The 16,622-nt window shown below is 34.2% G+C and overlaps 1 protein-coding gene across 6 annotated transcripts in view; it reads left to right on the top strand.

Annotated features, from left to right (window-relative positions):
- Window positions 1-16,622, top strand: part of PHF14 (PHD finger protein 14) — a 195,480-nt gene that overhangs the window by 35,967 nt on the left and 142,891 nt on the right. For all 6 annotated transcript variants that reach the window (XR_008383698.1, XR_008383697.1, XM_053609493.1 and 3 more), the window contains exons 5-6: window positions 10,362-10,521; window positions 15,862-15,973. Coding sequence is in view for 4 of the 6 variants with exons in the window: in XM_053609493.1 (XP_053465468.1) it covers window positions 10,362-10,521; window positions 15,862-15,973 (272 nt within the window). In the remaining 2 variants the exon portion in view is untranslated. The remainder of the gene's footprint in view (window positions 1-10,361; window positions 10,522-15,861; window positions 15,974-16,622) is intronic.

Genomic DNA, 16,622 nt, shown 5'->3' with positions numbered 1-16,622 from the left:
CTATTTCTGGTTTTAATTCTGTTCCATCAGCTGACCTATTTGCTCTTTCCTCTCTACCACACTGCCTTGATTACTATAACTTTATAGGAAGATGGAAGTGTCACTTTTTTGACTTTGTTTTTTTTTCCTTTGATATTGTATTGGCTCTTCTGGGTCTTTTGCCTCTCCGTGTAAATTTCAGAATCAGTTTGTCAGTATCTACAAAATATCTTGTTGGGATTTTGATTGGGAATGCATTGAATCTATAGATCTAGTTCAGAAGAATTGACATCTTGACAATAATAGAGTTTTCCTGTCCATAAACATACATCTTTCTGTTTATTTGGTTCTTTGATTTCGTTCATTAGTTTTATACTTTTCTTTATATAGATCTTGACAATATTTTGTTAGATTTATTCCTAAATTTTTTCTGGGTGCTGCTAACGTAAATGGTATTCTGCTTTTAATTTCAAATTCTACTTGTTCATTGCTGATATAGAAAAAAATGATTGGCTTTTGTATATTAATCTTATACCCCACAATCTTGCTGTAATCATTTATTAGTTTCAGGAGTTTTTTTGCTGTTTCTTTCAGATTTTCTACATGGACAATCATGTCATCTGAAAACAAAGATCTTCCATCACAGTCTATATACTTTTATTTCCCTTTATTGTCTTATTTCATCACCTGATGTTGAAAAGCAAAAGTTAGGGAGGACATCCTGCCTTGTACCTGATCTTAGAAGGGGAAGCTTCTAGTTTCTCATCAGGTATGATGTTAGCTATATGCTTTTTGTAGATTTTCCTTACCCAGTTGAGGAAGTTACCCTTTATTTCTTTTTTTTTCTTTTTTCTCTCACCAAGTTGTGATTTTTTTTTTTTTTTTATCATGATTGGGTATTGGATTTTGTCAGATTTTTTTTCTGAATCTATTGGTGTAGAGTTTTTGTTTTTTAGCTTGTTAATGTGATAGATGACATTAGTTGGCATTCTGAAGTTTAATCAGTTCTCGCATACTGGCAATGAATTCTACTTGGTCATGGTATATAATTCTTTTAATACATTATTGGATTCAATTTGCTGATATTTTGTTGAGGATATTTGCATTTGTGTTCATTGGAAATGTTGGTACGTAATTGTCTTTCAACGTCCTTGTCTGGTTTTGGTATCAGGTGAATACTGGCCTCATAGAACGGGTTAAGAAGTATTTTATATTTTTCTCTTTTCTGGAAGGGATTGTGGAGAATTGGTATAACTTTTCCTTAAAGTATCATCAGACTTACCTGGATCTGGTGATTTTAGTTTTGGAAGGTTATTTATTGTATACTGAATTTCTTTAATAGATAGAGGCCTATTCAGATTGTCTCTTTCTTCCTTTATGAGTTTTGTCAGATTGCGTCTTTCAAAGAATTAGTCCCTTTCATCTAGGTTATCAAATTTGTGTGTGTAGAGTTGCTCTTAGTATTCCTTTTAATGTCTGTGGTATTGGGTAGTGATGTACCTCTTTTATTTCTGGGATTAGTCTCATCTTTTTTATTCTTAGTTATCCTAGTAACTAAGATTAATTATTAATTACTTATTGATTTTATTGCTCTTTTTAGAAAGACCACTACCTGGTTTCATTGATTTAGTTTTTATTATTTCTGATTGAGGTTATTAGAAATCTTTTCTGTTTCTTATTAATCTGGTGAAAGATTTATCGATTTTATTTCTTTTTGAAGAACTATTTGTTTTGTTTATTTTCTGAATGATTCTTTTGTTTTTGATTTCATTTATTTCTGATTTCATTTTGGTTCTTTTCTTCTATTAGGTTTGGGATTAGATTGCTCTTCCTTTTCCATTTCCTTGAGATGATTCATTAAGGTGTTGATAAGTGCCCTTTCTGTTTTTCAGATGTGGGCATCTCAGATCATAAATTTCCCTCTTAGGACTGCTTTTGCAGTGTCCCATGGGTTTTGGTAGCTTATGGCTTCATTGTCATTATGTTCAAGGAATTTAATTTCCTCCTTGAACCAGCTGTTATTCAGTGTAAGGTTGTTTAGTTTCCAAGACTTTGTATGAACATGAAGATTTTTGTTGGAGGTAGACTTTTATTCACCTATGTTCTGAAAAGATACTGGGTATAATTTCAGTTCTTTTAATTTTGTTGAGGTTTGATTCGTGTCCTGAGGTATGTTTGGCTTTGGAGTATGATCCACGGGCTAACAAGGAGAACATTATACTCATTAGCTATGTGACGGTATGTTCTGTATATGTCTATTATCCTAATTTTTCGAGGGTTGCAGTTAAGTCCCTTGTTTCCTTGGATAGTATCTGTTTAGAGGATCTGTCCAGTTCTGTCAGAGGGGCGTTAAAGTCTCCAGCTGTTATGGTGTTGTAGGATATCATATTGTTCAGACCAATTAGGGTTCATTTCATAAATTTGGGAGCATTTAAGTTAGATGTATATATTTAGAATTGAAATGTGCTCTTGTTGTATTGTTCCCTTGACCAGTATATAGTGACCATCTTTGTCTTTCTTGACTTTCATTGCTCTAAATCCACTTGTATCTGAAAATAAGATTGTAACCTCTCCTTTCTTCTGATTTCTAGTTGCCTGAAATACTGTTTTCCAACCGTTCACCCTGAGTCTTTTTTTGTCCTTTGAGGTTAAATGTATTTCCTAAAGATAGCATATAGTTGACTTACGTTTTTTTAATCCAGTCAGCCAGTCACATTGATTGAGAGAATTGATAAATGTGGTGGAGTTCTCTTTGTCTTGTTTTGTGGAGGTCTGACACCTAGTTTTATCACTTGGGCCATTGTGGAAGCTAGGCTTTGACATTACATTTCTGGGTGTATTTACTTTGTGGGTAGTCTATTGTAATGGTCTGTGTGTAGTATGGGTTTTGAGTACTTCCTGCAGGTCTGGTCTTGTAGTGACAAATTTCTTCAGTGATTGCTTGTCAGAAAAATATTTGATTGCTCCATCAAATTTGAAACTTACTTTGGCAGGATACATAATCCTAGACTAGAAGTTGTTTTGTTTGAGTATGTTGTAAGTCAGAGTCCAGTCTCTTCTAACTTGTAAATTTTCAACTGAGGAGTCTCCTGACACCCTGGTGGATCTGCCTCTGTAGGTTAATTAGTGCTTACTGGTAGTTGTTTGCAGAATTTTCTCTTTTCATTTTGACTTGGCCAAGTTCATTACATTGTGTATAGGAGATGCTCTGTTTATATTGAGGTGAACAGGGGTTTGATATGAATCTAAAAGGAGTGTGTCAAAATCTTTGGTGATGCTTGGGAAATTTTCAGTTGTGATATCTTCTAGCAGGGCTTCCGTACCTTTGGGTTCCCTTCTCCTTCAGAAATACCCATAATTCCTGTGTTTGTACGTTTTGTGAATTCTCTTAAGAGATTGCTCTGCTTTTACTATCTTCTGCCTCTTTAAATGCCTGAGTTAGCTCAAGAGCCTTATTCTCTAGCTCAGCAGTTCTTTGTTCTCCATGGTCTAATCTGTTATTGATACTTTCAACCAGATCTTTAAATTCCTTGGATATCTTGTATAATGCTTAGTTAGGGCTTTTGGTGTGCCCATCTCCAGAATCGTATTCATTATCCCCAGTAGGTAAGTTTTTGTTTTTTTTTTTTTTTTATTGTTGGGGATTCATTGAGGGTACAATAAGCCAGGTTACACTGATTGCAATTGTTAGGTAAAGTCCCTCTTGCAATCATGTCCCAGTAGGTAAGTTTTTATTTCACATCCTCTCATCTCTTCCCTCTTCTTGGTTTCTCAGGTCCTTTAAATTGCTTTATGCCCATGTGTAGCCATCTATCATTTTCTACTTACTAGTGAGAATATGTGGTGTTTGATTTTTCCATTCCTGAGGCACGTCACTTAGTATAATGGTCTCTACTTCCACCCAAGTTGCTACAAATGACATTATTTTATTCCTTTTTATCACTGAGTAGCACTTCATTCCCACTCGGGAATTGAAGTACACATAGGTTGATTCTATATTTTTGCAACTGTGAATTGTTCTGCAATGAACATTTGAGTGCAGATGTCTTTTTGATAAAATGACTTTATTTCCTTGGGGTAAATACTCAAGTAGTGAGATTGCTGAGTTGAATGAGAGGTCTAGATTTATTTCTTTGAGGAATGTCCATACTGTTTTCCATTGAGGTTGTACTAATATGTAGTCCCACCAGCAGTATGTAAGCATTCTTTTCTCTTTGAATCCACATCAGCAGCTATTATTTTTTGACTTTTTAATAATGGTCAGCCTAATAAGCATAAGATGCTATCTCATTGTAGTTTTAATTTGTGTTTTCCTGATGATAAGTGATGTTGAGCATTTTTTTTTTTATAGTTTGGTGGCCATTTGTCTATTTTTTTTTTTTTTTTTGGAAACTTCTATTTATGTTTTTTGCCTCCTTTTATGAGGTGTTTTTTTTCCTGCTGACTTAAGTTCTTTGCAGATTTTGGATATCAGTCCTTTATTAGATACATAGTTTGTGACTATTTTCTCCTATTCTGTAGGTTGTCTATTCACTCTGTTGATTATTTCCTTTGCTGTGCAGAGTTTCTTTTTTCTTTATTAAAAAAAATCTGCTTCTCCTCAAGTAATCATAATTAAGAGAGGTTTTTAAGTTGAAATTTTGCTAAAAGGTTAAGTTTTTTTATTAAATGTATGAATGTATACTATTAATATAATTGCTTATCAGATAACTCACTTCATCTAAATTTAGATAAACATTTTTATTTTTGAAATCTGAGGGCTGCGGGGTGGCGCCTGTGGCTCAAGGAGTAGGGCGCCGGTCCCATATGCCTGAGGTGGCGGGTTCAAACCCAGCCCCGGCCAAAAAAAAAAAAAAAAAAAAAGAAATCTGAGGGCTGCAATCTTAGTATAAATACCTTTGTGTTAATATCGTGTAACTGACTTGTAGGGTGCCCCTCATTGACTGATGTCATTGTGTCTGAAGAAAAATGTTAGGTATATGTCATAGTACATGAGGGAATATTAGGTGGTATACACTTACCAGCACTTGCCCATAGGTTTAGTTGCTATGCATTAAACAAGATAATGTTTACTAAGAGATATTTTCCCCCATTATTTGTTTTTCAGTTTACTGTTAGCTTAGCCCTACACCTTTTTATTTTTTAGTGTATTCAAAAAGATACCCTCTATTACACTCTAGGTAGTAGAGTATGTTCAAGTTATAACCATAAATACTTCGATTTTTTATACATTAGGATATACTTGTGACAGTTATTATGCCTATCATAGGTATTTCTCTTTTCATAACAATATTACTCATTTAAAAATATTTTTTTAGGACAAGTATGGTGGCTCAAACTTGTTTTCCCAGTAATCGGGAGGCTGAGGTGGAGGATTGCCTGAGACCATGAATTTGAGACCAGCCTGGGCAACATAGGAAGATCCTGTCTTTATGAAAAATAAATAAAAATATTAACCAAGCGTGGTGTCATGTCCCTAGCTACTTGGGAAACTAAGGCAAGAGGATTGCTTGAGCCCAGAAATTCAAGGCTGCAGTGATTTATAAGTGTACCATTACATTCTAGTCTGAGCAACAGAGCGATACCTTGTCTCAAAAGAAAAAAAAAATCATTTTTATTGTTGAGTCTTGTAATCAAAGGTCTAGTAATAGGGGTCGGCACCCATAGCACAGTGGGTATGGCGCCAGCCACAAACACCCAGGCTGTCAAGTTCGAACCAAACCTCGCCTGGGCCAGCTAAAACAACAACAACTGCAACAAAGAAACAGCTGGACGTTGTGACGGGCACCTGTAGTCCCAGCTACTTGGGAGGCTGAGGCAAGAGAATCGCTGGACCTCAAGAGTTGGAGGTTGCTGTGAGCTGTGAGACTCTGTCTCAAAAAAAAAAAAAAAAAGTCTAGTAATAGGATATTAAATTAAGAAAAAGTATTTTAATTTTTTTTTCAAATTTTTTTTTTTTTTTTTATTGTTGGGGATTCATTGAGGGTACAATAAGCCAGGTTACACTGATTAGTATTTTACTTTTTAAATGGCGACTTTTGTGTTCTATTTTTTCCTTTATACACATCTACCGAGAGATAATTAGAATAGATATTATTAAGCATGTCCTGTAGATGAGGTAACTAAGCCTCAGAGATTTGGTTTGTCCAAAGTTACATAGGTATAAGGTGGAAGACTAAATAGCCATAGAAATATGTTGCACATTTGAAAACATAACACACAGGAAATGAGTTTTACATGTTCATAATTTTTTTATTTTACATGTTTACTTATATAAATATTTTTTCCATACTCATGTTTTGTATGGAAGAAAGATTTCAAAATATATTTAGTCATTAAAGTGAATTAGAGTAGATATAAAGTTGTAGGACTTTGGTCTAGAACTTAGTAAACCCAACAGGTATGGCAAAGAAATAGGGTAAAAGTGGCAGGTGGAAGTATTAAGTAAAGAACTCTATAAAGGTAATGATGCAGTGTGGATCCTTTTTCAGGGTCAGTAAAACTGAAGAAGAATTGTTTATCCCCTTACTGGTGGTTCTTTGAGCCTGCCCAATACTTGTCTTCTGTGTATAAAGGAGCATTTCCTAGGAGTGGAGCTAGAAATCATTCTTAAGGTTGTTTGCAGGAGGTTTAAAACTCTGCAAGTGTGTACATTTGTCATTCTTTAAAAACAGAATTTAAATTTTTACTTTATTCCAAAAAGGAAACTTGTGTGATTTAGGTTGATTTTGCTGAATGAAGTTAATAAATGGGATAACCCTTTAGGGACTTTATCTCTTTATAATTGCCTATTTTGTGTGAATACAGATTTTACCTAGTTTAAAAGAATTTGCTTTAAAGGAACATTATTTTGTAAAGAAAATATTTACCCCCTGTGGTATTGCATAGCCTATTGAGAAAATAGATTTACAATTTTATGATTTTTCTGTGAATGTAATATTTGGCTCACTGTTGCTACTGTTAAAGAAAAATTTTAATGTAAACAATAATATCTAATCCCAAGAAGAAAATTGTATTTCCTTTTAATTTTATGATTGTTTATTTTAAAAATGTATATCTAAACAAAAGTGATAACAATGATAATTGCCAACCACAATTTAATGGCATTAAAAAAATTAGTTTTGATTCCTTATTTTGTGTTCTGTACTCTAGTTTCTAAAAATCTTTTTTTCTTTGTATTTTTAAACATGACTTTCAGGTTATATTAAAATTTGCTATTAAAAACCTGTGAAAACCAAAAGTATAACAATAATAAAGGATTTGGGCTGGCTGAGGTAGCTTCTGTCTATAATCCTAGCACTTGGGGAAGCCAAGGTTAGGAGGATTACTTGAGGCCATGGATTAGAGACCAGCCTGAGCAGCATAGCGAGGCTTTGTCTCTTCAACAAATAAACAAACAACCCCCTAACCCCAAAGTACTCATCAATACAATAGGCCTCTGCATCTGTAGACCCTGCTACTCAGGAGCCTGAGAGAGGATTGCTTGAGCCCAGAATTCAAGGTTGCAGTGAGCTATGGTAACACCAGGGCAATTTTTGAAATTTTGGATATCTTTGGTGGTTGTAAGAGATCACTCTCCAATTTAGGATCCTGTTGTTTGTTTAGTATATAAGCAGTTCAGATAATAACATGATTTTACGTTGAGTGCATATAAACTTATCTATGTGGTGAGGCCTTTTGAGAGGTGATTATCATTGATACATGTTTCTCATAGTGGCTTTTTTGATATCATGAAGTTTAATGGGGGTTACTTTGGGTGATTTAGAATTTGTTACTAGGACTATCCTTTTAGAATAAACTTGGTCAAAAGTATCCAGGGATGGTTGCTGTTTGGTTATCTTTAAAAGTGACCTATCTTGAGATGTAATAAATATGTCTTAGGAGATTGGCGCACTACCTAGACCTCAAGATGTATACATCAGGACTAGAATTAAATTGTAGTCTATTTCCTTACTATAGAGACATTAAATTGTTTCTCTGAATGATATCTTAGCATAAGGACACTGTCTTCCTTTTTAGAAGAATGGAAATTGGATAATATGAAGTGGGTATATGTCTGACATCATTTGGGAAAAAGAAAGCTATTTAGGAGTCATGACTCCTATCACCAGAGAAGTGCTCTTTATTGTAAGTCATCAGGTGTTCAGTATGGTCTTTTTATAGTGTAGATAAAATTCACTCTCAGAACTTTTCAATTCTGCTTTATCTGATTCCGTGTTTATTAGTACTTTGTTGGAACTTAAAATCTTTAGACTGTAGTCTTCTAGGTGTCTTGTTGCGAGGGAGAATCATTCATGTTAATGAGTATCACATTACTAGTGAGTTTTATTGATTTGTCAGGCACTGAGCGCTTCATCAATGCTGAGTTCTTAGACAAAGTTGAGTTTTAGGATTTTTAATGATGTGAACCTGATCTTACCAAGATGTTAGTGAAGTCCTGTCTTAATTTCCAGTTGGATTACATCTTTGACTTTTAATCTATTCTTTTATAACCTCAAAATCAAGAAAAATATTGTGACTTCGTAAATATTTTAAGAAGATTTGGAAACACTGATAAATTTAAATATATACTTATCTCTTGGGATATGCTGGGAATTGGTTCTAGGACCCCCATGTATAGCAAAATCACCTATGCTCAGGTCTCATGCTTTACCCTGTGGAACCCGTGTAAATGAAAAGATAGCCCTCCATATATATGAATTTCACATTTTGTGAATACTGTATTTTCTATCTGTTTGATTGAAAAAAATACACGTATAAGTGGACCCACACACTTGAAACCCATGTTGTTCATGGGTCAACTGTAATATAATTCCAGACATGTGTATTTGATTTAACAAGGAAACTTTTTGCTTTTGATAATTGAAAGTTAGTTGAAATAGAATTTGTCTTACTCTAAAATGAAGAATAATACTGAATTATCTTGTTAGGTATGATGATAAGGATGTTTAAAGATTTTTTTTTTCTTTTTGAGACAGTCTCACTTTGTCACCCTTGGTAGAGTGCTGTGGCATCACAGCTCACAGCAACCTCAAACTCTTGGGCTTAAGCGATTCTCTTGCCTCAGTCTCCCAAGTAGCTGGGACTAAAAGTACCCGCCACAATGCATGGCTATTTTTGGACACGAGGTCTCGCTCTGGCTGGGCTGGTCTTGAACCTGTGAGCTCAGGCGATCCACCCGCGTTGGCCTCCCAGAGTGCGAGGATTACAGGCATGAGTCATTGCGCCTGGCCCATGTTTAAAGATTTTTATAACATCTGCCTAAATAATGAATCCAGATCTTCTCCGAATATTGAGTTTAGTCAATGGGAAGAGGGAAAAAGAGAATGACTTCATTCATTTTGGTTATGGGTCAGTTTTCACAGAAGACTGAAGAATTTTAAATTTTTGAAGACTCTAAGCCTAGGCGTGGTGCCTCACTCCTGTAGTTCTAGTACTCTGGGATGGCAAGGTAGGAGGATTGCTTGAACTCAGGAGTTGGAGACCAGCCTGAGCAAGAGAAAGACCCCCATCTCTACTATAAAAAAAAAAAAAAGAAAGAAAGAAGAAGGAAAGAAAACTTCTCCATGTGTAGTCCCAGCTATTTGGGAGGCTGCCCTAGGAAGATTGCTTGAACTCAGGAGTTTGAGGTTGCTGTGAGCTAAGCTGATGTCATGGTCCTCTTGCCTGGGCAAATTGTTCTGTAGCTTTAAGTTATGTGTGCATGTATGTTTCTGTATTACTTTCCTTTTAATAATACATGCTTTGCATTCATGGGTGTGTGAGTCCTTGTTATAATCTGCCACCTCCAAAATTAGGTCAGAGGCTTTTTTCTTTGTATGTTTATTTTTCATGAGTTTAGTATATTATATACAACTAGAAGGTGCAAAAAAAATTTATATGCATTTTAAGAAAGGAAAAAAACTGTATTAAAATTGTAATGCTCAAGTCACAATTTGACTTTTGCAATTACCAGAGGCAAAAGTATGTAACTTGTATTCATCTTTTGTTATTGTTATATATTGAGTATTATAATTTTAATACAGTTTTTTTCTTTCTTAAAATGTGTATGCATTTTTTGGCATCCTCTATATATTCTAGAACTTGTTGATATAAAGGTACCTGTATAAATATTTACTATCTAATAGTTCATTAATCTGATTTGTTTTTAATGACAACTCATATTTTTATATTTTTAAAAAACTAAGACAAAACAATTATTAAATGTTTTCCAACTTTAATGCTTTTCCAGTATAACTAAACTACTTTAAAATGTAATTTATTTCATTATTTATATTACATTAGGTGAAAAGTATTTCTTTCTCTTTTTATTTTTTGTGCAGTTGTAAATGTGAGTTTACAAAAAATAAACTCTCTTTAATTGTACTGTTTCTTTTTTTTAGGTTGTTATGGAGTTGATGGAGAGAGTGACTCTATTATGAGTTCAGCTTCTGAAAACTCCACTGAACCTTGGTTTTGTGATGCCTGTAAATGTGGTGTTTCTCCTAGTTGTGAGCTATGTCCTAATCAAGATGGAATTTTCAAGGAGACAGATGCTGGAAGGTTGATTTTATAATTATGTTGGGTTCATGTACTACTTTATAATGTTTATGCTTTTGACTTACCTGTTCTATTTGGGTTTTCTGAATTACACATTTTCATTTGATTGCTTCTTTTTATCTCCTTCACATAGAGTAAATGGCTACTAGACTATAGATGGGGAAAGGAGGGAGGAAAAACCATTTATTGAGTACCTGCATTTGCCTTTTCACCCATAATCTCATTTAATATTAATAATAACCCTATAATGAGGCAGGTAGGTATAGGTATAGTATCCAGGGCTGAGATCATTTCAATAATTAATTAGTTCAAGGCCCCAAACTAGGGAATAGTCAAATTTGAGCCCAAATTGGTCTTGTCTGACTTTAAGACTTTATCAGGAGATAGAATTTATGCAATGATTTTAAAAAGGGGAAGTTTAATATAAAGAACTATTAAGCTAGGATAAAAGAGTAACCATAAGAGAGAAAAGAACTCTTAAGGATACCCAGGGACTAAGGGAGTGGCAAAATTGGAAGGATGACCTCTTCCCTCAGCTTGGGGTTCAGATTTTGTTGGCAAAATTGTGGCTGTAGCCTACTGAGTGGCAGAGAAGTATCTGGTTTGTCTGAGTCAGAGGGGAAGCAGGGTGCTGGTTTACAGCCTGGGGCATGTGTTGTCAGAATTGAGAGAGTCATAGAAAGTGATCTCCAGGTTGAACCAGAGATTCTAGGTCACTGAGGGACTATGCCTATGACAGGGGCAGAGCGCAGGAGGATGTGCTCTGCCTGTCCCTGCTGGGAAGCCCCTACCTCCTACAGTACTCTCTACCTTTGAGCTTATAGTGCCCTCTGCTATTGGGCTTATTGACATGCTGACTGCGAAGGAGAAATACTGAAGAATTTCTGTCCATTATTGCAGAATAAATATTGAAGTATGAATTTGATGTTGAGAGGCAATAAATTGATAACTGGCATAAAGACCTATATTTTTTTCACTACATTCACACTCCTGTTTGTTACCATATTTTAGTAGTTGTCATCATAATAGTGTTGACGTCTTTCATGTTTTTTACCATTTTGGTTTGTGACTTAAATATAAAGGTAATTTTTAACCTTTTGTATTTTATATAGATCAGTAGATTACTCTCTTTTCCTTCCCTTTCTTTCCCAGTTTAAAAGGCGGGGGGTACTTAAATTTTTATTTTGCAATGTAAGGATACATACTACTTCATTATTTTTTAAACATGTTTAATATTGTATAGACAATCTATGTATGTTATCATAATAATTTTAACATATAAAAAGGTAGGATACATTTTGTCCTAAAAGAAAGGATAGGCTTTTAAATTAAATAACACAAAAATAAAGAATATTTTTATTTTTTTCATTTTTGCCTCCATCAGTGGATAGACCCTTGAGAAACGGACAGGATTGCTGGGATAGCCTAGAATCTATCTTGGAATCTTGGAGAACCCTCTGTGTTGATATCCAGGAAATGACTCAAAAATTTTTTTCCTCATCCCCAATTCAAAAATAAAATATATAATAGATATATTGATATATTTACATGGATCTGTGGCCTGTAACATAGATGTGGGCATTATTTTATGTTTGGACTAGAGTTTATAGGGCTTAAAGTGTGTACTTTCCTGTCAAATTGCCTGTATTTGAATTCTGTTTTTTTACTGTGATTATAGACAAATTATTTAACCTCTTTTCCCTCTGTTTCCTTAGTACTGTTAAAAAGATTAAGTGAGGTGATTCATGCAAAGTAATTAGTACAGTTTCTGGTACATAATAAATGATCCTTGCTCCTACTCTTGCTGCTGCTGTTATTGCTAGTGCTTCCTTATTAATAGTATTGCTACACTTAAGGTAATCATGGAGTACCAGCTGCTGCATACATATTTTTGGTAACTCTTCCATTCCTGTGAGTTGATATTTATGCTGATAAGTTATGTAAATAAGTAAGGCAATTTTGGAAAACATAAAGCTTTCTGTTAGGGAATTTTTTTTCTTCTTAATAATTTAAAAGTTCTACTGAAAAATTGTAAACTAGCTGTCTCTTCATGCTACCATAATCCACAAAGCAACTTGTAAATGAAGAAAAGTGAGACCCCTTAACCCATTTAGATTTGCTGAGTGATATTTGTGTTGGCTACTGTGGATATTATGTTTCTTCCAGGCAAAATTTTTGTATGTACCATGTGAACACTTTATTTATGTTTATGTCCACATTCACCCATAGGAGTGATTTTCAACCTTCCTAATGCTGCAAACCCTTTAATACAGTTCCTCATGTTGTTGTGACCCCCACCCATAAAATTATTTTCATTGCTACTTCATAACTGTAATTTTGCTACTGTTATGAATTGTAATGTAAATATCTGATATGCAGGATGTATTTAGGCGACCCCCGTGAAAGGGTCATTCTACCCCCAAAGGGGTTGCTACCCACAGGTTGAGAACCGCGGATGTATATGCTGTAGTGGAAATTTCAGGTCTTGGTATATTTTGGATGATGTGATAGTAGGTTGATTCAAGCAAGGCATAAAAAGCCAAGAAAATTTAACAAGCCTTTTAGTATTCCATATTCTAGTGGAAGGCAGAGGAAAAGAAAGTAATGTGTGGGAAGAATGGAAAAGGTTTTGAGGTTGACTTATAAAATATGGACTTAATTAGGGTTTTTTTCCCTTTATTCTTGGGAGTTGTTAAGTTCTGCGTAGAAAACCATGTAATTTAATATCAGAAAACCATCAGTACGTTCTTATCATTAAATTTTTATATCTTTTGGACAGAATTTTTCTTATGTGTTTTTGTAAACCTGATTGTGGGGAATATTAGAGATGCTCTTTATGTACTTTATTGATTGTCCTCCATTCTACTGTGAATGAAATGTGGCTCTGAACTAAATTCCCTAACTTTTTAATTAAGCATTATTGTGTAACAGGCAGCGCTGAATGTTTTAAGTTTCAGTTCTTTCTCTTGCTTGCTTTATTATATTAGAAAATAATTTAATCCTAGGGCAGCGCCTGTGGCTCAGTTGGTAGGGCACCGGCCCCATATACCGAGGGTGGCGGGTTCAAACCCGGCCCCGGCTGAACTGCAACCAAAAAATAGCCGGGCGTTGTGGCGGGCGCCTGTAGTCCCAGCTACTCGGGAGGCTGAGGCAAGAGAATCGCTGAAGCCCAGGAGTTGGAGGTTGCTGTGAGCTGTGTGATGCCACGGCACTCTACCGAGGGCTATAAAGTGAGACTCTGTCTCTACAAAAAAAAAAAAAAGAAAATAATTTAATCCTTCTGAACCCATTTCTTGATATGCAAAGTAAGAATAATAGTCACCCCAGAAGCTTTTAGACTTTTTTCTTATAGTTAATATTTCTTGAGTGAAGACAGCAAGCAAGCCACTATGCTGTAAGCACTTTACATAAATCTTTATAACTTCCAAACCGCCTTTGTGTTGCCCAGTGCCCAGTAGACACTTAGTAATTGATTATTGAATGAAGGAATAAAAATAACATCCCGGAAGTGAATTTGTTTGATAACCTATAAAGGCACTGCAGATACAAGGCATTTCAAAATCCAGCTTTATTGATTAATATAGTTTCCATTCTGAAATGAGTATCTTTTGAGAAGTCTTTTTCTACTTAGTCTGCTTTTTTAAAATATATGAATTTAAAAGAATCTGTTAATAGTTTGTGCTAGAATGCCAATTCTGACTCTGTTTTTTGGTGGTTTTATGTGATGCTTGTTTTCTGCTCCTTTCCCTAATCAACATCTGTCATCATAGCTGCAAGCAAAATTGATGGTGAAGTAACAAGGAAGATTTTTTTTTTAATTTTCAGATTTGTCTTAATTACAAAGTTCTAAACATGTACAGCTAAACAAATGAGCAAAAAACTGTTTATTGTTGGCATTAATATTAAAAGGGATCAAAATGTCTCAATGGTGATTTTCACTGACTTTGATGTGTATTTTAATAAGGTCTCAAGTTAGTATCCTCACATGAGTGGTTGGGAGAAATAATACACTTGTGTGCCAATCACGTTGAAATGGCAGTTTAAATCTGTAGTGTTTGTGTGACTTATACTAAAACATTTCAAGAAGGTCAATGTGAAGCAAGCAGCCAGCTGTTGGGTTTATCAAAGATAAACTCCTACAGAGTACAGCGACATTTAATACATCAGTGGAGCATGAAAAAACTGCACAAATTAAATTGAGAAAGCAGCTGCTTGTTGAAGATGTGTATCTTTATATTGAACTCCACAGGGTGCATTTGGGAGGGTGGATTAAAATGTTCTATCAAGAAAATCTTAAAACCTTAGATTTTTTTTTTTCCCAATAAAAAACTTTTAAGAACATTTTCCCACTACCACTTTAGAATAATTCTTAGTCAAAAAAAAAAAAAAAGAATAATTCTTAGTCTTAGTCCTTTGAAACACATAATGCATCACAAAGCCAGAACCATGTAGCATTCACTGTCTTTAAGTTGTGAGAAAGCCAAATTTGTTAACATATTTACAAGATCTGCTATCTCACTTTTATCCCCTTTTTAATAAAAATGAAATAGATCTGCTACTTAAATTTCAAAATCAGTAATCCCACATTTTGTTTGGTTATAAGCAAACAGGAAGGATGCCTAATACACTAAAAATGGCTTAGAGCGCTTTTAGAAAACTGAAATTAGAACAACCCTCCTCCCTTCTTTTTCAGTGTTCTGAAACTGAGCATTCTTTGTTATAACATCATACAATCTTTAAAAAATATTTATATTTAGGGTGTCTAAATTTTGGTACGCAAGTTGTGCACTGAACAGATGACATCAATGAACATAACCTGGAAGGAAAGAAAGTCAAACTTTATTCAAAAACTGTTTTAGAATGTGTCCTTAAAGATTACCTATCAGCTTTTGGAAAAGAAAGCAGTTTTACCTTATTAATGTAAGAGTAACTTCACCCTTCTTAAATTAGGATCCTTAATTCTTCAAATGCTTAAAATAATGAATGTGACTACATTTCCATGCATATGAAACTGATGTTTTGTTTCATCCGAATAGTAGTTTTATGCAGATATTTAAGAATGACAGATAAGAGTAACATGCAGTAAATTTTAAGTGAAAGTCAGTTATAGTTGTTAACTCAGTTTTGGCAAAGTTGCTGGAAAAGTATTTGTAGTCTCTTTTTTTGTTATCACTCTGTAGATGTTCAATATTCTTCAGTTATGTGTCTGAGTGTGAGATTTTAACATTTGATCACAGAATTCTTACAGTAGTATTTTGAGATGGCACATGTTTTGTATGTTTGTTTAACGTGGGAATTTCATGAAAGGATTTGATAGCAAAATTATATTTTCTCTGCTTACAGATGGGTTCATATTGTTTGTGCCCTGTATGTTCCTGGAGTAGCCTTTGGAGATATTGACAAATTACGACCAGTAACACTAACAGAAATGAACTATTCTAAATATGGTGCCAAGGTGAGATGAAGTGTTTTTGATTGTCTAAAAGAAAAATATTTTATTTGTTAGTTTACATGGCTTTTTATTTATATCATTGTTGACTACAGAAATGCTATTTAGTCATCATGCTCTTTAGCACTAAATTATTCATTATTGGTAGTAGTTTGCCCAGAAAGCCAGTAATGTATAAATTCTCCCATGTATTCTTAATTTAGAATTACCTATGGGAGAAAATGATAATTAGTACTACTATTAATTTTCTTGTCACTTTTCATACTGCCTAATACATAGACCAAAGCTTTGTTTATAATATGTTGGATCACTTACATAAACTTAATTTTTGACTTTACTTTTGAAGTGGAGTTTATCAGAATTATTTTTTTAAAAATAGTAGTTCTTTTACTTTATTTTACTTAGGTTTCAAGGACTCATTTTATCTATATGAGTTCATAACCTACTGCTCAGCAGATGGTTCTCAGCCTTGATAGTTTACAAATTGGTTTTTACTCATTGAGCTTTAGAATTATAAGTGATTAACTTAAACAGGTGTATAATTACTACAAACATCCTGGGAACACTAAAGCTAATTACACATGATAATTCTCTTTTTTTTAATACCTGTTGGGAGATGAGGACGGTAGACTCTTGAATAGCATCAGTAACATAT

Source organism: Nycticebus coucang, chromosome 11 (assembly GCF_027406575.1).
Source record: "Nycticebus coucang isolate mNycCou1 chromosome 11, mNycCou1.pri, whole genome shotgun sequence".
NCBI lineage: Eukaryota > Metazoa > Chordata > Mammalia > Primates > Lorisidae > Nycticebus > Nycticebus coucang.
The sequence above is the reverse complement of the archived record's forward strand: the minus strand, read 5'-3'. Positions and strand labels throughout refer to the sequence as shown.